Here is a 23,879-nt window from a genome sequence, read left to right as displayed (position 1 = left end):
TTCTAAAGTTTTGATTCGATTAGGATTCGAATCAGATTTGATTGGTTTGGGACTCGATTTGATTCGATTGTGACTTGATCCTGAACTGTTTGAATCGACTCACAATGATTTGAGTCGAATTAGTCACATAACTAGTCGATCTAGAGACAATGTAATTGTCCCAGGAAAACCAAGTTTGATTGTTCCCGATTCGCGGATTCTCTCTTAGAAAGAGAGATTTTGCGATTTTGCGAGAGAATTTTTAATTCTCTTTTCTCTCTCAAATTGGCGCATAGTGGTGGGTAGTTTCCCTGGAACTGAAATAAAACAGCTACTCCTGGGAGCGGATAGCGATAGTGATCTAGATGGTCTTGGGGACCATTCACAAGCTCGATTTAGCCTTTGGATCAATTCAACCATTGATGATAAATGAGCATAAAAAATTTTAGCCGAGTTTGCGCCCCAATGTGATACATATTTCCACATACTCCCCTACCTCTGTCGCGCTTGGTTTGCGCGATTGTTCTGCCGAAACTGGGCTACTTTTGAAAAGTGACGTAGCGCTGCAGTGTGGACCCCGTTTGACGGATTGGGATTCGGATTCGAAGATCCGGGTCTCAAAATGGATTTGAATCGAAAGATTCGAATCCCTGTAGGAGTTTCCACCACTAGTTTTCTTTTAATTTCCCTCGCGGAGGCACAAGGTTACTGCAATGAAGTAAAACTCGAAACAAAGTATTGCTTCGTGTTAATAACCTTGACTGAACCATCAATCAAATGATCCGTTACGCCACAAACAAGATGTGTTTAATTATTTTGCATTGTTTAAGCTTTATTTAGTAAATAAGACAATGATATAGACCAAAATAATTTCATTCTAGAAGGGCAGGTTTCTGTGAGACCCATTTATAATTAAGAATCTTTTATTTAAACAAAATATAAGAATTATCAAATACACGATACCACTTGGGTGCCCCTTTTATAACCCTCCGCCTTATCCTATTTAATCTTTTTATCATAACGAAGTGTCACGTTGGGAACAAAACTTTCAACCTGATAATTTCAATTATATTTATATTGTAGATGAAACAAGATTTCGGATGGTTGAGCCGATTATTTATCTTTTTCTTTGCAATACAATTCACTACTTTATTCGTCAACTGCCATCCGTTAGTACGGGGAATCTTTTTAGAATGAAATAAAAACTCTACAATCCTGTTCACTATACAAGAATATACAAAACCCTACGTATCAAAACATGGTTAACATAGCCATACAATCAAGAAAGAAACAACACGGAGCGCATCGTGCTACCGGTATAGAAAAATAGCTATTGTTCAAAATATTTCACCTTTCGCCGTCATCTGATAACACACACTAATTACCTTCAGCTAAACATGTTCGGGTAAGTCTTTTAAGTTAGAACTAAACCTCCTTTATACATACGCTAGCGGCATTGTTTCTAGCAGCTGTCCTCATTTTATCCCCTCAACTACATCGGTTAGCGTATATTTTGGTGTTGATCAAGTTTAGAAACTGAAATAGGACAGTTTTGGTAGATACCGGTTTAAAATATAGACCCGAACTCTACAGCTGCTCTACCTCATCATCCGGTTATATTAGCCCCTATATAACGTCCTAAGTAATGCGGATATTTCGCCCACTACGAAATCAACTAATCCCAATGAATAAGAAACGAAGAAAAGCAGTCCCATCAGGAGTAGTTTTAACGGAAAGTATTTATTTTGTTTTTTTTCCTTAGAAGATCCTGTTAAATTGTGGATAAAGGGAATGTTTTAAGTACCCGCTGCCTCAACATCCTCCACATTGGCTTCAAATAATCATCCTAAGTCAAATATAATACATATCGAGCTAGTTGTGGAAAAAATAAAAAAACCACAAAAAATGAAACGAATGCATTTGGATAAAAAAAATATACAAACCCAAGCCCCAAACAAATGTTTGACTTAAGTGAGCAACCTAGTAGAAGTTGAAGGTCTACAAAGAGAAAACGTTGTTTTTTGAACACGAATACCTTTCGGGGGTGTTTGAGCACATTTTCTCCTATGGATTAGATTTTATCGCGTATATTTGATTTATTTTATATCTTACGAGCCAAAAAGTATATCGAATCTGCTGTTTCTACCTCCACGTTTACTTGCTTGCTTGCTTTATAGATTCTTTCCATTCAATTTTGAGTGTCCAATGGGGTAATGGTGACGGTTTCTCATAGGAAGTCTAATTTTACCACCTCGGCCGGCTACCGCATTACGATTATTTTGATTTTTGTTTTCTCTTGTGTAAATTTGTGAATCACTAATATCCATTACCTATTATGCTCCACACGTCTCTCCACAGGGCGGGTTGTTTGCTGCTGATTAGTTAAGTTTTCCATACTCGTTATTTACTTTCATCGGTATATATTTTTTCTACATACTTGGGTTTTTTTTTCTTTTCTCGCTTAACGTAGCTACAATACATTGGGGTTTTCTTTAATTAATTTTAAATTTCATATACGACCTCGCCTCTCCCCTATCTCCAATTGCAACTGTGTAATCCCGCTATTCTGATAGTATTGTTACAACATTTAGAAATTGCTTTTTTATTGTGTACTCGGTTTGCGCCACTCCATGTAGTTACTGTTGGTTTACCCTTTGCTATCTCTCACTTTCTTTATAACCTCTCCTTCCATCATGAATATTACACTTGCACGCTAGAGTGCTTGAGGAAAACTTCTATAGTAATGTTACTGCTTTCCCCCTTTTATTCTCCCATAAAACTCTAGATAAATAAAACATTTATTATTCTAAAACAAAACGTACAGTACAAATGGAGGGGAATGGAGTTATGTAAGTTTACCTCGTGGAACGCACACACAGTAAAGGGAAGACCGGCCCAAGAAAATATAAAACACGCTATAAAGTATTAACAAACCACCGTAAATCCCCGTAAATCGCAGATCTATTTTCATCCCCCGAGTTTCCCCCTGGGTGCCCTCCGTCATTTCCCTGATCGATCCGTACCGTACACAATTGGTTCCTATGCGAAATTAAAATGGTTTCTATTCCGCTTCAGCAGACATGCGTGTGTGTGTGTGTTTGTTCGCGTGACAAAAAAGTAACGTAACTGCATGCGCATGGCGTGCGCAAGCAAAACGGAAGGGAACTCATGTAACAACAATTACAAAAGTAAAGTGTCGTGTACGTGTACGTATAACGTGCCCATGACACGTGTTGGGTATAAGAATCGGTTGTGTTCAGAATTTTGGGTACATGGTGCTAGTCTAGTGGAATGTCCTAGCTTGCTACGGGCGCCTTCGACGCGTACTCTTCTATCCTGTTTTGGGGGGCCTAACGATTTCCGTTATAATTATGCTCCACGTGTGCTCTATGCTACATGCTAACGGGGTAATAAGTGTGTAAGGTCATGCGGCCAGTAGCCTTTTTTTCTAACCGCTACCGATATCCCGATGTCTTGCCCTTGCAAGAGTGATTACAATTGGCACGTGCGCTGCAGGAATCGGTTGGCTTCACTTGTTGCACGCACGTAAGAACTCCCCCCTCCCCGGCGATGAGCAGACAGGCAACATTCGGCGTAATGGCTCAGTTTGGTACCAGCCAGCGAACGGTCATTACCGCCATTAGTTGTGAAGCCAGCTGCTCGGCACCCACTGGGGTTCGCGCTCGAGGGAGTTGATTTCCGCCAGCAGCTGATGGTACGCCCGCTCGGTGTCATTGTTGATGATGATCATGTCAAATAGGTGGCCCCAGCGTGCCTCCATGTCGCGTGCGGTCGCAATGATTTCCTTCAGCTCTTCCTCCTTGAGAACGGATCAAGAAAAATAATCGTAATGGCATACGACGTTGCATTTAAAATGCATGGCGCAAACCCGTAATCCTTCCGCTAGTGATAATCCCTTACCTTGTACGGTTCGCCCGTTCGTATCCGCTTTTGGCGCAGCTTTTCCAGACTCGGTGGCGCAACCAGCACTGTGTACGGCTTCAGATCGGACGAGCGGAGCAGCTTTAAGCTCTGGGGGTGCAGGTTAAGTACGCATATTTTTCCACTGGCGACCACGGCACGGATGGCTTCCAGAGATGTTCCTGTGAAAGGGAAATAAGGAAACCACATACGTTTGTTAGGAAGCAATCCTTTGGCGCGAGAAAACAAATTATCTAATCCGTTGAACAAGCGTGGTATATTTGGTTTGAAACAACATTTGTTTGGAAAAAAAAGAGTTGAGAGTATGAGAGCACTAATATAATCACTTTTCTTAACTTTAGTTTAAAAACGTGTTTTAAGCATTTCAGCATACTAACGATAAAATAAAAAACGGTAAAGACGGTCATTACGACTAGAGAAGAAGAAACATTATTTGCTACATTGCTTCTTTTTCGCTCTTTCTGATTTCTATTTTCATTGTTCAATTAATTTATGTAAAGAACTAGGTTCAACATTCAGCGAAGCTTCAATTTAATAAAAGGGACACATTGTTTCTTTCTCAAAGCGTTTATAGGTTGTGATAAATGCTTCGTTAGGGCACTCACCATAATAAGCTTTTTCGTATTCTCCATGCTCGACGAACTTGCGGGCCAAGATGTCCGATTCGAACTGTTGCCGGGAGATGAAATGATAGTCCTGACCGGGCACTTCTCCCTCCCGCTGAGCTCGTGACGTATCTAAAACGGAACAAAACGATTAGAATTATGTTGCGATTCTTCCCAGAAAAACCTTCGTCTTGATGATCGGAACACCTACGAGGAATGGCTGCGGCGAACCGCTCGGAATCGGCCATCAACCGCTGGCGCAGCTCGTGCCGGCCAATGTTCGGTGGCCCGATCAGCACGATCGGCCGTTTGTGTGATGCGCGCGGGTAATACAGGGCCACCTCTTCGTACGTGAGAATCTCCTCCGGATCCGGGTCGTCCGCCGTCGCCGTGGCGTACAGCGGATATCCGTGCTCGCTGCTGGCCTTCTTCTTCTTCTTGCGCCCCTTCCGGGCGCAGAGCAGCGTCGATCCGCCACCCGCCTTCCCGTTGATGTCTTTGCGCGTGCGCAACCCAACCTCGCCGGCGATGGCCAGCTTCATCGATTCGCGCTGATGCTGGAACGACTGGCTCGGTATCAGCCCGGCCAGCGTCTGGTCTTCCTCACCCTCCCGGTACGCCTGCCACCAGTTGGGATCGTCTCGCGAGATCACGTGCAGCACGTCGCCCTTCTGGAAGCTGATGCCCAGCTCCCGGCACGGAATGTACAGATCGTCCTCGGGATCGTAGTCGAAGTGGGCCCGCACGTGCAGCACCGGTGGATCCCGCATCCCGATGCCCGGCACGATCTGCGGGATGCCAGCCGGCACGACCAGGAACGTCAGCGTGCCCGTCATCGAGCCGAGCAGGGCGCACACATCGTTGACAGACTTGCCGCGCATCTCGATACCGTTCACCTCGAGGATTTCGTCTCCTTCGTGCAGGAGGCCCGACTTCTCCGCCGCCCCGCCTCGTACCACGCGCCCAATAACAACGGCCTCGCCCTCGTTGCGAATCGTGGCCCCGAGCGGTTCGGACGATTTCTCGATCTGGATGATCTTGATGTGATCCTGACTTCCGTCGCGCAGCACACCGAGAGGCACACTCATTGGTTCCCTCTGCGAAGGTACAGAATAGGCAAGGAGGGATTAGTAAAGCCATCCACCCGGGAACTCCCCCCCCGCCCCGGGACTCACCTTTGCAATGTTGTTATTGTTATTGTTCACTAAACTAGCGTTATTTGGAATTGATGATGGCATGACCGTGACCGGTTTGACCGCACTGGTCAAGGCGTTATTGTTGATGCTGTTGCTGCTAAGGGATGGCAGGGTAGCGTGGTTGACCGGGCTGCCGACGTACGAGCCGACCGGTGACCGATCGGTGGTCGCTGCGATCCGATCGTGCGCCAGCAGGAGACCCTCCATCTCGTACGTGGACAGCAGATCACACAGTTCTATTGCGATTGGCGAGCCGGATTGTGCCAGCGATTCGACACACTGAAAGGAAAACAACAAATGAAGATCGTGCGTCAGTTAACTTCTTACATAAAAGTATCCGATTCGATATTCGTCTACTTACATCCTTGGCCAGGGTTTGAGCATTTGAGCAAATGGGATTCTGAACCTTCGGGCGCCGCCGCTCCAGGACCGCCGTTCGAACGGCCAAGGCTCGCGCGATGCCCGGCCCGAGCAGCAGACTTTGGGCGGCCGTCACTCGGCCAGCGAGTGCTGCCAGGCCGTGCTTGTTCAGATGTCCCTGCAGTCGCTGAAGCGCCGCAACCAGCTCACTGTAACCTGTTTGGATTTAGGGCACAAAGGGGTATTTGTCATTAAACTCCAAGCAAACCAGATGTCCAACCTCGATTCTTACCGATCACCTTCTCCACGACCACCTCGTCGTCCGCGTACGCCTCGTTGTCCACACCGACCGGTGGCTTCTCGATCGGGTTGTCCTGCAGGGCGCGCAGCCGCTGCGAACCGCGCAAGCTGTTGCGCAGGAAGTCATTCTGGGCCGCTATCCGTTCCTCGTCCTCCCGTCTTCGTCGCAGTTGTTCCTGCGAATGGAAGAGAAGGTCGCAAGGGCTGTCACTAAGGAGGTTCTCTTCCATAAACCCAACTTTCCAGCTTTCACACGATTCCTAATATAACCACTCAGTATTTCGAACATCTCCGGAGAACTTGCCTGCTTCTGCGTGTAGAGTGAGTTCGAAGTCGCACGAGAAACCCCCTTGGTCCCCTTGACCCCGGGCGACTGCTGATGGGCGATCATATCGCCGTTTCGGATAGCTCCCGCGCAAGGTTCCGAGTTGCGTCTGCTAACGTTATACCGTTGTACTACGGATCGTGTGAACGATCGATTAGAGCCGCACCCGGGTGGAAGGTGTTTCGGTTTGTTTGGGAACTAAGCCTCCCTTTATCAATGGCGAGTGCAGTTTTCCGATCGAGAGCGCACACCAAGCCTATACCGAGCCCGGTGTAGGCAAGGTCAGAACGTGAAGCGCTTTCGCACGTTTCGTTTTCCCCCGTCCCTGTGTGTGTTACCCAACCGCCTGCGTCCGAGGTTCGCGAGAGAGATAGCTTAGTGCACACCGGCCTGAATAGCTGATCACGTTTTCGACCCGCGACGTTTTGACGTTCCGGCGAACATCGAAGGGGGAATTTCTTTCCCGCAAACTGGTTTCCTTCGAGCGTAGTTCAAATTTGCTGTGTGGGTTGACGCTACTACTACTGTTGCTGCTGTTGCTGGTCAGTTCGCACAACCGGATGGAGCTGGAAGTATGCACCGAAAACCGACCCATCCACTACATGGCGAAACGGCCGCCATGTTGCCGTTTGGCAGAAATAGAAAGTCCACCCTGTCCGGCTCTGGGGACGTTGGGGTTTTGTGTGTTTTCCGAATGGTGGTTAACAATTCTTTCGGCAACGAGTGGTGCGCAAAACAACACCGACAACCCCCCCCCCCCCCCCCACTTCACTATCGCCACACACCAGCAAAGGTTAGTTTATCTCCGTCGCTGAAAGGTCACCAAGGGGAGTATCTAACGGCGCGTCTTCACCGTGGACAGGCCAACTCTTCACTGACTTCGAGGACGGCTCGCGCGCGACGACAAAACGCAAAAACAAACGATCGTCGAAACGGCAACCGGTATCGGTAATGAATTACATCATCACCCTCCGGAACGTGGTCGTCGCCACCGTCGCGAGGGTCAGGTATAGCCACAGTGACACGCAAATTACCACTACGTTAGAACACGGGGCCGGGGGAATTTGTTGCAAAAACCTACGCCACCGGGCGAGTTCTTCGGAGGGGGGGTTGACTATCAAAATTCCGACGTAGGCGGGGGTTAAGAAACGGCCGAGAACTAGAGGACCGGGAGGGCTTAAAACCCTGAACAACCCGAGAACGAGCGAATCAGCTGATGGGTGTAATTTAATTACGTCTGGATCGATTCGTGTTCGAACGTGACCGTCGTACTGGCCGTCGCTTTGGCCAACTACATCCGGAAAGGGGTTCGTATCTTTTGTAGACGTATGGGGGGCTTCAGCCACTACGCCGAAAGATGTCGTTGGACACACGTCGCATGGTAGACAGGGAGTCGGTCGTTTGGGGAGCTTCGTATCTGATAACGGAATGCAATGTCGATTGACGCTGATAACTTTCCACTGAGATTAGAGGAGGATGTATCACTAGGGGTGAGTCACTCGGTACACTCGGTTTGTTGGCGGATTTTATGACCGTCTTATCATAAAACACTGTTTGGAAAACTTAAACCAACACACTTTCGCCACAAAGGAGGGACTTGGGTTCATTGGAGGTTGTCGATCGTATGTGAGAAGATTACCAGTGTCTACGGTTTCTGTCCGTGGGGGAAAATTGGAAAGGACCACTCTCAGCAGGCCACACTTCCGCACTAGGTAATGGCACAGCCTACTTGTGCCCGCGAAAAAAAAACCCCAACCGACACTTTACAGAACAACTGCACATACACACCATCAAACCGACTGCGCCGAGCCAAACACGGACCACCGCGTCTTTACGCAAGCACCGTTTTGGTGATACTGCGGTGGCCGCGAGCAATGCGCACTCCTCCCCAAACACTGACCGATTTGGCAGCGAGAGGGTGCCGCACCAAGTTTTTCCCACCTTCCACCCCCCCGCCTTACACACGTGATCATCACACCCTCGACACTCGAAACAACCCTTTCCTACACTCTCTTTTTATTTTGTGTTGTCAACCGGTCACCAGCAATCACGCTGGGATGGTGGAAGTGGACCGCTTTTTACCCTTTTGTCCGTCCAGCATCAACATCAATTGTATGGAAAATAGACCCGTTTGTTTTTTTTTTGGAGCAACACGGAAAGCAGGGTTCCATGGGACTTTGGCGTGATAGTATAAAGCCGAATAAACTGGAATTAAATTAGCATTTCCTACAAACAAATCTAGCGTACACTTGATCGTGGTGCGTATGGTTTGCGTTCGGGAGTTAGAAAGACGTAACGTGTTATGGCGGCACGAAGGCGAAATAAAAACTAAACAAAAATAAAACCAAACCGTCCACCTCCCCCGAATCTTAATGGCCGAAATGTAAACATTCAGCAAATGCGGGGGGGAGGAAGTGTGTCCGGGAGGGGTTTGATTTGGGTGCCGTTTGTTGTGTCTGTGCTGCGCGTAACGGCGTCCACCACACCGGAGTTGGTCGGCAGCGGGTTAGAAACTGACTGCGCTGTTCTTCACCCCTGGGGTGCAGGGAGGTTCTGGATGCAACGCCCCATAATACAACCATTGACGCAGCTTGCATCTTTCCCTCGGAAAAGTGCGGCGAGAGTGGGAAGAACTTTGAAATATGTTGATGTTCTCATCGGATGCAACTCGAATGCATCGCTTGGCATGGAAACGATGCAGTACGCACACAGTTACAGGCACCCGTTCAGGGATGCATTTACACACACACGCACACACCCGCCTCAATTGACCGCGGTCAGACCGAGGGGATGTATCCGCGCAACGCCACATTTCACCTGTTCCAAACAGGGCGCGGGCAGGTAGGAACGTATGGCTTGCATGCTAGTATGCGTACCGGCGGCCAACAACGACCATGACAAACCCCTAGGGGTGGTTTGTTTGTTTGCCAGTTACATCCCTTACTCTAGCGGGAAGCATCGAGGAACGTGGACAAACTCCCGGTGGTATGATGTTCTAGGTACGGTATGGGGACTGAGTCATGGACTACGCCACGCTAATGAGATGTTAATGTGAAAGGCACAATTGTCATGAAGGTGCCAACAGTAGGTCCCCTGGAACGACAACATCCCGTTTCTTCGGCCTCTTTCCTTTCGAGTATCTCAAAAGTGTGTCTAGACGGCCGCAAATCACGTTGAAGACGTGGCGATCGTTTCTTAAAAGGATCTCTCAAACTTCAACAACGTCCACTCTTCAGATGCATTGAGATATTCTGCTGTCGGCGTTCGTTAATATCTCCCTCGTTAATCCCCACAAGCCGACAACCCCAACTCACCTGGAACTTCTTAATGCTATCTAACTGATCCGGAGTCGGCTCCAGGACCTGGCCGATATGCTGGTGCTGTGATGCGTTCGGCACAATCTTCCGATCTGGCACTTGTGGAGCTGGTACTGGTGCACGGTTCGTCAGCCGCCCGTCCTTCTCTATCCGCAGGTGATCCCTCGGCGGTGGCACCGGTTTCGTCGAGCCGTTGAGCTGGTGGTGGGGGGGGGAGGGAAAATTCGAAAGAAAAAGAGAAAAAATAAGGCACAAGATGTGCGCTATCAGCAATGCTGCCTTTCGGAGACTGGTGCGGAGAGAAACCAGTTTCTACAGTTTCACAGTGACTTTCGGTGTCCTACGGTGATCCCCGTTGTAGTATCACGGGGATGCGGGAGGGAGTTGAGGTTGGTAGATAGGGTCCACTGTACAACCGTACCACCGGATAGTGAGGAAAACCAACGTATATAGAGACTCGAAGAGAATAACACTACTTTACGTGCGACTCATCGGGGCACCTCTTCTAGAACGGCCCCTTTGTACACTAGGAAGGAGTTGGACGGTGTTGGACGGCATTATGATCATCCGTTACGTACGATAATGCTGTTGGATACGACCGGCTTACGAGGCACCAGGTGTGATTTGATAAAAATGATCAAAGAATAATATGAAACAGCTGTCATATTGATGCGTTGATGGTAAAAATGATCAGCAATGTAGGTGGTGTATTTTATCAAATTAAGTTTAAGCTAGCAATATAGCAGAATGCAAAAAAAAATTACTATAAAAGTAATCACAAAAAAATTATAATCAAAAACAAGTTTATAGGATCAAGCGTAAGATCAACATGAGCGTAGTGTTTGGACGATATTAGCATCTCTTTCAATATGTATCCTATTTTTGAAATTTAAATCAATACAGTCTGACCAGGAAATTTTTATTTGAATATTAAATTAAGAAGAAAAAATAAAATGCAAACTACATTTTGCAGATAATTGAACATTGCACTCTATAAAATAAACCATGTAAGCTTATTTATGCATTTTAAAACTTTGAAAACAATGTTTTAATACAAACTCAATCGTGTTATAATAATTAACGGCCATGCGTCCTATCTTCGAATGCAAATTTTAATCACTTTCTTCTGCACTGTCTCTGGTGGGGCCCAATTGCCATCTACTCAATCATGATTTTGCCAAATCGATCCACTAACTAAGATAACGGTTTAACAAGCCTTTTAATAAGCCTTTCTACGGGTGCGAATGTGCACTCGAGGAAATGTACGATTAGTCAACTAGAACGTGTAATGAAGGTAAAATGCTAATTAAGGGTTGGCGTGTGATTGTGTGTGGATGCATAAAATGAGTGGAAATAACAGCAGGTGACTGGATGAAGGTTTGGATAGCTAAAAGGGTATCCGGTAAACGAATTCCGGAGGAAATACGAGGGTGATATGCATGCGGGTCCCTTAATCGTCATCGGGGGAAGATGGTTTTGTTTTTTCGGTTTTTTGGTCCGCAATGCGATCAAGCGAGGATAGTGGAAGGGGTGTGGAAAATACTAACGGAAAGTACGAGCCAAATGATAGTGGGATGAGGAAAATTATGATAAAAAACGGAAACAGAAACAAACAAACAAAAAGCTAGATGACGGGGAAACAAACGAACACAAACAACAAAACAAAATGGTACCTCGTTGCGCGCCGGTGACTGTGATTGCGGTTTGGGTTTATCAATGGATTCGCTGGATGAGCATGATTCTTTCTTTCTGATAGCGTCTTTAATGATCAATGGCTTGGGCGGCGGGTAGCGCGGCGGTGCCTTGACGATCTCGACAAAGCTGTCCGGCACGTCCACGGGCAGCTCCCGGTGCGGCCCGACGTCGTACTCCGGCGGTCCGAGATCACCCGACGACGACGGCGACGAGCTCCGGTTGGTGCTGAGCGAACCGCGCAGGTCGCCCGCCTCGTGGCGCCGCAGCCGGCCGTAGCCGTTGGCGGTGGCGATAGGGTGGCCACTGTTGGAGACGGCCAGCAGCGACGGCTCGAACTCGCTGGTGACCGAACCGAGCGAGGACGGGCCCTTGCTGGAGCCGCCGCCCTTCTTGCCGTACTCCTGGCTGCTGTCCAGCGAGGACAGGTGCCGGTCGCTGCTGTACGAGCCGTCGAGCGGTTCCAGCTCCAGCGGGATCCCGCCGACGCCGTTCGCCGGATGACGGTGGACCGGGGGACGCGCGACCTGGGGCATTGCGTTGGAAACGTGATTTACCTGCGTGCCGGCGGGCGCGGCTCCGGCGGCGGCGGCGGCAGCGGCGGCGACGGCTGCTGGCGTTGCCGGCGCCGTTGTGGTCCGCGGGGGTGGGTAGCGCGGGGGCGTTTTGTTTCTGGCTATGAACGATTCAGGTACATCGACAGCCATTTCCCGATGTGGTCCTAAAACGGAGAAGGAAGGTTAATGAGTTATTTGAGGAAGTTCGCTCGATGTTCGCGACAAAATGTGCTTCTTACCATTGTCCTGATTTACCGCTAACATATTGTACATTTCCAAGTCTTCCTGATAGTCATCAATAGGTATAGAGGGCTTCAGCGTGTCATCACCACCCAACACCACGATGCTGGAGCCACTGCGCCGGCGAGGCCTGCGAAGGAAAGAAAAAGCAAAACACATTTGGTAAGAGTCATGTATGATAGGCAACTTATTATAAAAGAGAAATCTCAAGCAATCAATATAATTTTATTTTAAAATATTTCCTTATATTCTGAATTATTCTCCAAAGGTTTTCTATATGCCATTCCAGTGAGAGCACAAATTCTGTTTAAAAATTTTTTAAAAATTTTCAGGATTTTCTTATGTTTTTAGAATGCATCAGTGCTACTACACGATTTCAAATGTTGAAAATATTCTCAATCAATCATTTTTCATTGTGGACTATGGCATAATTAAAATTTTCTGTGTTACTAAAGTGCATGTTTTTCTGATATCTATTTAATTGTCTTTATCTACAGCAACATGTCTACCCGAACCGTTTCCTTCTTGTGTTTTTTATTCCACTACATCCTTCTCAAGCACATTTTTGAATGTTCATACCAATGGCAAACAATTCACTGAACCCGGTACTATTACATTTAAATAATAACTTAATGCTTTACATAAATTAGTGTGAAAGTTGTTAATTCATTGCTTAAATGGTTTAATTTAAGCTGATATATTTTTTCGTACCAAAGTTTTGTTTTAAATGAGGCAAAAAGTAAAAGTCTTTCAAAAATTGATGATACTCAATGTAACAGCACTAAATAGTAACTTTTAATACCGCCATTAAAATAAGTACCAACATAAGATTTAAACGAATCTTATTTAAGACTTGTTGTTAATCAAATATCATATATTGATATTTTAATGAACCGTCTTTACTACCTTGAAATGAGAATGTCTGTAAACACAAACGAAACACAAACGAAATTCCAATACCTTTAACTCCAATTCATGATCAAATTGAGTATTATTAGACATCTTATAATGCACTTTAGTAGGATCAATTTGAAAAACGTGTATACTTTATAAAAAAAAAAATGATTGATAATTTGAGGGAACAGAAAAAGTAAGAACAAAACTCAATCGACATTTTGTTAAACAAAGGACAAAAAAACACAGGAAGACAGAGGAGAACAATATCAATACGTTTCATATATAGATGATGGAAAAATGAGTTGCATGAACACATTAAAACATCACCGTCAAAATCATAAAGCTACAAAACGAACCAAATGTTGATAAAAAATTTCATAAACATATTCTTCACTTTCCTGCTGCTGTGTGAAAATAAGCGTCGTCTACAAGGTGTCAACCTGAGTCAGTGAATGGTAACTGTACAAAAAAACAAGCGATCGACATACGATCGCTCACCGTCAAACGATAACGAAAAGTCTAGGGCTTCTTGAGAAACACTTCGCTTTGTGAAAACCACCGGCAAGCAACCGGCGCAAGACGAGACAGACCCCGGTGCCCGATGCCAAGCCTGCAGCGTGGAAAAAGGGCCGACACGCAAAAGTAACCGAAACCACAAACAACGCCGAGAGCTGATCATCATCATCATTCGGCGCAAAAGGGAACGCGATGGTCGAGAGCCAAGAAATAAATAAAACGATGAATGAAATTTCTTTTGGCATGTGGTATAGTTATGACCATGTTGGGATGTGTTGCTCCGTCCGCTCTACTGCGCGTGATCGTTTTCGTGATCGTACACCGTAAACGAACAGCAAAAAAAAAACGAAACAAGGACAACAGCGATGTTGGTTGTAGGTTTCTTTTTTTTTTTTGCTGCTGTCCGAAGGGTCTTTCCCTGGATCAAGCACTATCGCACCGTGCGGAGGAGGTTTAAGAAATTGCTAAAGGAAAGGAAAAAAACTGTGTAGAGCAAAAAAAACGGTTACAGGTCCACACAACAACCGCATTCTTGGTCAATGAGGCAATACACAACATCGCTTCGAGCGGGGGTTGGGGGACATGGTCGAAGACGGGAAACCTGCGCAAAGAAGATGCAAGCGGGCAGAAAGGTTGGAAGGCATCGTGTCTCGACGTTAGAGCGATCCCTTCGACGAGTTTGTTTCTTCGCCAAGAACCAACGTAGTTGTTCTGACCAGACGCTTGCCGCCTGTGAGGGATGATGATGATCACGAACACATGCACACCAACCACCATCACAATATCGAAAAGACGGAAACGCCAACCCGGCGAGGAGGAAGAAGAAAGGCATTGGGCCGCGGAAAGCCATCTAGAATACCAAATGAACCTGTATTCTTCTTCCATTCCTTTCCCCGTACCTGGGGAAACGCGTTGGGAATCTTAAATTACACCTCGTCATTCGCCGTAGGTTTCCCCCGGGCTCTTGCCCGATACCCATTGTGCCCGTCCGGGTGTCTCTTTCCGGCCTGTGGACCACAGTTCGGCAGTGGTCTCTTTTGAACGGTAGCTGAAGGTAAGCACCTTTGCTCGATCGTCTTTGCCTGTCGTCCCACGGCCTTTGACGTTAGAATCTCCGGCCGGGAACTCCAGGATAGCCACCCGCGCACGCCGGGAGCCATACAGAGCCGGAGATGGATGAATCTCACGTCCATCTCTTTCCTACCCCCGGGAAAGGACCGTTTACTGTTTTACGATCGGTGAAGCTTTTGAGGCACGGGGTTTTTTGGATAAAGAATTTACCCAAAAACCTACCGACTTCCTCACAGAACGAGTTCGGGCCGACGTTGGGAACTGTTCCGGAACGAATCTCCAACCGCCCGTGGCGACAAGTGGATTAGCGGACGGTGAGGATCATCCTATGAAGTTATGCGCGTCCAGCTAAACGATCATTGTCCATTGTGCTAGCGCCAACTCCGATGACCAGCTTAAAGCTAGGCATTCGAGGTACTCAAGTTGGATCAAGACCTCTCATCCACTGTCGGTTGCCATTATCTGCACTTGCCGATCTTCGGACGCAATGCCCCCTCCAAGATGTTCGTCAGCTTAAACATAGGTGGTGTGTGACGCAACACCCCGGGGCGGCTTCTCTTTCGGAAAACTCCAACTAAAAACATGCACACGTCCGCCGGGCCATTTGTCTCTCCGCATTCGGTCGAATTTAATTTCACGGTTCACAGATAACCGATCGACTTCCATCACCCAAAGACACCTTCCCGCCAGAGTCGCCTCCGAGTCGCCCCGTTGTGACAGGTTGGTCGCGGAAAAATGGCTACGGCCGGAAATGGTGCCCTGCTCGATCAGGTTGAAACTGGACGGACTGCCCCTTCCCATCGAAGACGATCGTTGGATCGGCGTGAGCAACACCGGAAGTAAATGGAGCAGGGGAAATAAAAAAAGACAACATATGACGTGTGACAGACGGTCACGGATGGATGCGGGCTTGGAATGGTCTGGTAGAGGCACCACCAGGTTGTTTGTGAAGGAAAATGTGCGATCGTAATGATCGGTGCAAAGTGAAACTGAAGGTTCGGAGTAATATTTCCTCCAGCATGTGTTTCCATGTCGATACCCCACGATCGAGTTCGTGAGTGGAGATCGCGCGCGCGCGATCATCATCCACAAAGCCGATGAGGACAGAGAAACCGGAAGGCGTGGTGCAGATACAATGGAAAGCACTTGAGGGCCAACCTCGGTTCAAACGAGGGGCAACAAGAGTCACAACCCCCATTCGGAACCAAACGTTGGGGTGTGTCATTCGATGACTTGTCGACGGCGGCGGCGTTCGCTGACTACGAGCTAATGCCACTTCCGGCCGCTCGGATCGATACAATAAAGACCGATCTGGCGTGATTGAGTCGGCCCGGCCCTGTTTGTGTGGCGCTGTAATAGGCTCAACTCGGTGCCTTCATCAGCCTCTCCCAAATCCGACCGATCCCAATTTACCTCCCGGGCGACGGAAGTGGAAAGTAAGTTGCAATTCGACACGGATCGACGCCGAGCCGTCCGCTTTACGATCCCCTGATGAGCGATCGATTTTTCCCACCGTCTTTTATTCGGAATTCCACAAATATTTTCGATCTTTCCAGCCACCGGGGGGGAAAACTGTCAGTGTCGGTTGTTTGTTTGCTTTACCGATTTTTGGTTGACTTAATCCGGGGCCAGGTTCCGGGAATGATGTTTGCTGACGGTGCGCAAAGAAAGGCGGGTTTAAAGTTACCTGCAAGACGAGTCCTTCAACGCCAACACACCGACCGTGTTGTCATGTCGGGGTTTGGCAAAGAAACCCGGGCAGAAAGGCAAAAATGATCGCAAAGGACAAAGCAGAGGGGTCACGGTGTTTACCACCCCCGATTGAGCCCGGATGCCCGGATCTCGCTGTATGCGAGCTGTCTACCCGAAGGACGAAACGAAAATCCCCATCCGAAACCGTTTTCGGTTCCATTCAAGGACTGGCCAGGGAGCGGAAAAGGTTTATAGTGCGCTGCGCTCGGAATCGGTTTCCTTACGATTTGCTTTGCGAACGAGCGGAGACAAAAGGGCCGATTCGGGAGGTTCACGCAACCAGCGTGGGAAACCGGGTTTCCTTTCAATGGAATCATACTTTTGTTTGGAGGAAAGCCCGTTCCACATTCCGTTTGCCATTACTCACCCGTAAATGATTAGTGTATGGGGCATTGTCGGATTGAAAAGCAAACGAAGATGCAACGCGTACCATGTGCAATGGTCTCGAAATTGTTGCATGGAATTTTGGGAAAGAAAACGAAACACACACACAGACACAGCACTAGGGTAGTGCTTTTTCGTGTCCGGATATAGATAAATGCAAACCCCCTTCTGCCGTTGGGAATTTTATATCTTATTCAAAACGTTTCCCCCCGATGGTCGTGCTTTTGGGAGTGATAAAAACAGATTTTTGTTTTCCTAGTCAAAAAATATCCATAAATTATCAAACCTGCTCACTCTTTCTATTGCTCCGTTCCCGATCCCTTCCGCTGGGCGCACCAGCATTCTGAAGCAATCACGGCTGGAAAGACTGAATAATGAAAATATCTAGCAATATAATCGGAAGACCCCTAAGAGGCTAATTTACGACGCTTATCCGGTGGTGCTGGAAAAAAAGCTTTGTGCGTTTCGAGCGGGGCTCATCTGTGCGACTTCGAAAGGCAGGAGAGAAGTAGAATTATCCCTTTTTTTTGTTGGAGTTCTAAGCTCTAAGATCGAAGCGCACCGCATAGCCGGTGCGGTGTACTGGCTCATATGCATAACAATGTTCGAAGGCTGGTGTGAAAGTAAGAAATGTCCCTGAGTATCCCATTATTTCGGTGGAACACCTTACATTAAGCGTACGGTGCAGCAGCAAGTGAGCATCAACAAAAGGATAAGACGTTAAGAGGAGGATTTTCTGCTGGTGGACGTAAGAGCTGGTAAGAGTCTGTGAAATTACCATTGTTCACGAATAATGACATAATTTTCTGTCAGCATACGGTACAGTTTGCTTTAAGGAGTTCAAAACTAGAAAAAATCTCGACTTTAACAGAAAAGTGTAATATTTTTAGGGGGATGTATTGAAATAAATCGTTTAATTTGCATTACCGTTAAAAACGTAAATTCGGTTTTAAAAAACGGTTTTTAAATACAATTTATTTTACTCGTTTATAAATTGATGACAAATTATTTAAATGAACTCTAATGTGTTGATGTGAAATGTTTTAGATGTGAAAATTGGACGTTTTAAAGTTAGTCGATTGTTATGGAAATAATTAAGTCAATTTTCATGATTAACTTATGGTAAATTTAAAAAAACCACATAAACTGGAAGTTATATGTTTTCGATTTTAAAATATAATCATTCCAATTCCAATCAATTCTACTCATGATATTTGATGTTTTGTGCTCCAAGAAATAAGTGAAAGCTAAATTTACAGAGCACGTTATCGACAATAATGAAATTTAAATTTGAATTTCCCCTTGATTGTTTGTTGAAACAAACCACGTCAATGCCTTTTAATAGTTCTTCAGAGTTGTCAGTTTCTTTGAAAAAAACTGCGCTAGGATTGCAATAAATTTTAATCATGTTTTTAATAAATATGCAGTTTTATACTAAAATAATGCGTAGTTGATTTTGAAAGATATGATTTAAACGATGCAATGTGAAGTGGACATTTTTTATAGCAGATAGTTTTTGATTTATAACAAGATATTAGATTAGATAGCATATAGGATTTCTCCAGTTTTGCAATTTGATCAACCACATGAGCTTAAAGAAACAGAACTCCATCACATACAGTTGAGTATAACTTGAGACCGGGTGCACTAAGAATTCTCGCCGAGAATAGGTTTCACACGGAACAAAACCCATGTTTGACACAGCAGTACTAAAACTATTTCAGTAAAGACGATTACATCAGACCGACCGGCGGAACCGGAAGGTGCCTACGTGTGACAAATGGGGAGAGAAAAAAAAAACGATGGTCCCAGATTCGTTACAAACGTTATTACCAATGCTTGAGGATCCTCATTGTGTGTTCGGCGGTCCGGGTACGGGTATACTGAAGGCGATCTGCGTTATCCCCGTTGTGCGTCCCGACGCGGAATTGCTTTCGTTTCACTTGTCGTCGTCACATGAATTGACGTTCATTAGCGATGGCTGTATGCGCTTTCCCGATGCGTCGGTGCGATCCTCCTCCACCACCGTTCGATTATTTGGCCGTTGTTTTCTTGTCGTTTGTTGTTCGCCACCGCCGTTTTTTCTGCTTTGCTTTCTCGATGCGGTTTTATATGCTCGTTCGATGCACACGTTGCACTCGCTTCGCTAATTTCACCGCTGTATGATGTTCTTTCCCTTTTTTGTTATAACTCTTTCCTTTTTTTCCCCCCCCCCTCCTCTTTGCTATTTAATGCACCGATTGGACCCGCTGCGTTCCGAACCGGGCCGTGTGTTTCACGGTGCAAACCATGTTTTTCCGTTTTGTACTTCGGAATATGCGCTTTTGCTGCACTTATGCGCCGCGTTTAATGTACGTGCAGCGAATCCGCTGATTGCACATCCATTTGTCGGCCGACACACACATACCCACAAGGGACACGAACTTCCCTATCGTTGACGGCACGGCACGCACGCACGGACGGACTTGTTCACTTCCGTCCGAATATGGGGGGAAAGATCTGGCGTGCACTTTGCATTTGCACACTGACATAAACACGAAAACACATATGCACTCGCCACTATCCGGTACGAATTGAACGTAATTTCCTTCCGAATTTCACTCCCACCCCCACATACGTACACTCTAACAAAAAAAACTACACCCCGACACACAGTTGTGTCGGTTTTCTTCACTTTAGTTTAATTTTCACCAGGCGAATCATTCGAACGGAGGGCCCCCAGCTGCTGGTGGAGAGGAAAATCGGAAGTTTCAGTAGATGTTGCATCGCTCGAAGGGGTTGGGCTTTCGTTTCCCCTTGGAATCGGATCGTCCAAGGTGTGAAATGGCGGATTGGCCACGTAATGCGTCATGCACAAATGTTCAATGATTCCCGATGGTACGGCTTTTTGAGTGGCCACTTCGAGCTGCGGACGTTAAAATTTTAAAGATCGTGCGACGTTTTTTTGTGCGTTTAATCGATTTTACCTTCGATCGTTTTGGCCGTCAATCGGTGCTAGGAAACACCCGATCGGCCAAGGTAAAGTAAAGGAAAAACGGAATTCGAATGCCAATCGGGCGGACGGATGATTTTTTTTGAAAGTGGAGAATTTTATACCCCTCCCAATAGGCCCAAACGGTTTGGCCAATTAGCTCCGCTTGTTCGGAATCACTCCGATGGCCCAATTGATTTCCACGCCGGCTTGCAGCGGGAGTGAGCTTTTCTTGCTCCCCCCCCACCACCCCTTTGCGGCCTCGGAATAGTAGTTCTAGTTCACACTGGCTTTTCGGGGTTTTGTTTACTGCAAAGGTCTGTGTCTTGGCCACGGAATGTTTCCCCGTCCGGCCGCGTTTCGATCCAACAAAGCGCTCGCGAAGGGCCCGTTGCTACGCGAGCGATGGTTGTGGGGGGGAAAATACCGTTGCTGGCAATTACTAGCGCATACCAACCTCCCCCCCCCCCCTGTTTCCACCACTGGCGCGAAGGAACTCTATTTCCCGTTTCAGCCGGAACAGTGGACAGGTCAGGGAGTGGCCGTTTCGAGATGCCGTTTTCCACCACTTCCCTTCGGTGGATGCAATTCACATATGATCGGAAATCATAAACCGGTCCGAAGGGGGGTATCTTTAGCTCGTATTTTTTTTCTTTTGCGGAGGTCAACTACCAGCAAAGAGCCGTGGACCGGGTGGAAAGGGGGAGTTGCAATTACGTCGCTAACCGTCGCTTCTTCTCGCGCGTGTGGTCACTTGTTCATCGGCAGCAGCCTTTTGCATCAAGCATCAAGTCTTGGTCCGTCCTCCTTCTCTGAGGACGTGATTTTTTTTTAAATTGTTCCGTGGTTTCGTCCCAAGCGTCTTCTGCTATTTCCCTCCCCCTAACGCCACTTGTGTGTTGCCGTTGTTTGGACGAGCTGCAAATCGGCTCAGGTTCTTTCATTGCGCGATTACTTGGTGCGAACCTCACAAAAAAAAAGTAAAAAAGAGTAACAAACTCAAAGCAAAACATATCCAGACGTTGAAACAACAACGCACTCGCGTACAAACAAATGTTGCAAGCATGAACAATATCAACGACGCTTCAGACCGCGACCACGTTAAGCAAACAGAGTAGTTAACACTTGATACAACGGATGCAAAGGCCACCGAGACAGACACACACACACACACACACACACACACCCGATTATGTAGGCACTCCTTGCTGTTTGCGCATTCCTTGGCATGCAGCGGTGTCCTCGAGGAGGGTGTTCTAAGTGCGCGAAACGGGGCCCTTTTTTTCCGCTTCGCACGATCACTCGAAAGACGCACACTTCAGTCCGGCACCGTGGAATGCCTGGGGGTAGGAAAAGATGGTACTGACTCATTCGCACTTCGGACGGTGGATTTGGTGTGACGATGATGTTTGATGTGGACCGAATCGCGATGCACGCCAAACACGACCGCTCACTTTCGTTCGACTTCGAAGACTGAAACGCTACACCTTCTTCGGGGCGCGCTGCGGTCCGTCTCTCGTGGCAGCGCTTGGCCGCCGACTGCGGGGCGCGAGACGACGAGGAAGACCCCGCCACAAGACGGAGACGGCAAAAATGTGTGTGTGTGTGTGCCCCCTTCTTCGCCCTTCGATGCTATTCCCTTGTACGTTCCTTACGGCCGCATAAAGAAGCGGCAAGCGGAGAAAAAAAAACCCTCCTCCACACAGGTACGGAGCGTTGCGGGGTACGGGAAAGCGAACGGGGAAGGCAGCTATATAGGCTTAGAGCGCATCGAGCCCATCATCGTGAAGGAGAGGCGGGCACCTGAAGCCGGAGGGAAGCTCACCGTTGGTATGTTTTTAAAAACCGCGCGAGATACCATCGACTGAGCGTCCGATGGCTTTAGAAGAGGAGACGGTCCGATGGCTTTACGCGTCCGCAGATGACGACTGTGACGTTGACGAGAGTTATTGCACCGTCGGGCGCATTACTTTCTTCCACCGTATCGACAGCTTTTGGACCCGGTGTACAGTGCTGGCCACGACGCAACGCCAGGTTGGAGAGGAAAACTTTCTTCCCTTTTGCTTCGGGCGCTTTATCGGTGAAGCCGGAGTCGGCGGTACGGTAAGCTAGAGCCGGACCTATCTAATTGCCATCCACTGCCTTCAGTAGTAGCCAGCCGTCATCTGGTCACACACAAAGATGACGAAGGGACTGGGACACACACACGTACACACGTACCTGCCACCTTTACACACCTGTACCTTCTACTCTGGGTTTGTTCCACACCGATGATGACCCCTGAGCCTGCCCATCCTTGTCAGGCGTACACAAAAAAAAGAAGCCCAGCACAAAGGAACGTCAGCCCTAGCACCGACACAGGTCTCGCGCGGGAACGTTGTGGGAAACGAAACGAGCCATGGTAGCTTCTTGCAGGGGAGAATGGCCGGGAGGAAGCGGAGTATAGGTCAAAAACCAACCGTTGGTGCGGCCAACGGCATGCAGCGAATCTAATCTTGGAGACTCCATACGGCAAGTGGAAGCACCAGAACTACTTTCCGTTCCGTAAGAGTAAACAATTTTGGCTACACCATCAAAGACATTGTTGAAGCACTTTAATATAAAGCTCAAAACATGAAAGATAAAAATTAAAAATGAAATCAGAAGCAAATTACTTGATACACACTGTAGGATGAACAGTGTTTACTAGAATAAGAAGATAATAACTTTGTGGGTTTTGATAATTTTGGAACACATTAATACTCTCTAACGAACTAGAAGACCTGTTCGTAGAAGTGGGTAACAACATTAACAAGTTTGTCCAAAACTATAAAAATGGAACCAACAGCGCAACTTTTGCTTTTTAGGAACATTCGAATATCGAATAATTTATAAATTTGTTATAGGTTGTGAAAAATATTTATAAGAAGAATTTCCAGATAATAGTTAAGTCTATTTGTAAATTAGAATGCTAAACAAGATATATTGATGTTACTCTTGAATGAAATGTATTTACTGTAAAACGAATTAAAAAAAAATTAAACTAATATAATTAAATGTGCAATGTTTGCAAACAAAAAAAAGATAATGGAATTAAACTATCGTTACACATGTAGGATATCTATTTGAAAGTTTATTTTGACGTAACTTGTTGCAGACGGACCATATGTTCGTGCGTAACCAAGACAAAAAGATACAATACTTGAACTTGAAAATTGAAAACGAAAAGAAAGATCTGGCGACAATGTAGGGAAAGGCCAGATAACGGGGAAAGAATCAATCTAAACAACGAATGCAAGTTAGGAGGCAAATCATAAAAAAATCACGTTCGATCGCGAGCGGGCGCGATGTAACAATGTATTTACGAATACCGAAATCCGGATAATCAAATTAACGATACAACATTGTAGAACTAACGATCGAACGTTGCGCTCCGACCGACCTGGTAAACAATCTTCAATTGTTTACGCGATCGACATAAGGGTTCAAGTACACGACCAGCATAAGATCCGAATACGTGACTTAGAATCAAGGGCAGGCTAAACACAACATTGAAGCCTATAACGAAATAACTAAATTCAAATTGAAACATAGTAACGCATGAACTAAATATCGGAAACAGGCCGAAACAGAACGGCACAACAATGTAACCACGCATAGAACAGTTCGACATTAAGTTCAACGGAACCCGCAATAAACCGCGAACATGAATGAACAGAAACGCGGATGTTGGACCGAGATCCTCTTTCTCGCCCACGCTTCTTGGTCGATAGGAACAACTTAGCTATATAAGCCG

At 46.7% G+C, this 23,879-nt stretch overlaps 1 protein-coding gene across 1 annotated transcript; it reads right to left on the bottom strand.

Annotated features, from left to right (window-relative positions):
* Positions 1-960: 960 nt before the first annotated feature.
* LOC131259686 (protein PALS1) lies at positions 961-18,986 on the bottom strand. Its single transcript, XM_058261254.1, has 11 exons — positions 18,967-18,986; positions 12,513-12,643; positions 11,698-12,437; positions 10,022-10,222; positions 6,375-6,558; positions 6,084-6,298; positions 5,702-6,001; positions 4,738-5,623; positions 4,527-4,658; positions 3,901-4,082; positions 961-3,799 (listed from the first exon to the last, which is right to left on the bottom strand). Exons 1-11 carry the CDS (start codon positions 18,984-18,986, stop codon positions 3,620-3,622), a joined length of 3,171 nt encoding a protein of 1,056 aa, XP_058117237.1. The 3' UTR covers positions 961-3,619.
* Positions 18,987-23,879: the final 4,893 nt, after the last annotated feature.

The sequence above is a fragment of the Anopheles coustani genome, chromosome 3 (genome assembly GCF_943734705.1).
Source record: "Anopheles coustani chromosome 3, idAnoCousDA_361_x.2, whole genome shotgun sequence".
NCBI classification, from domain to species: domain Eukaryota; kingdom Metazoa; phylum Arthropoda; class Insecta; order Diptera; family Culicidae; genus Anopheles; species Anopheles coustani.
Note: the sequence above shows the minus strand (reverse complement) of the source record. Positions and strands in the feature narration are given on the sequence as shown.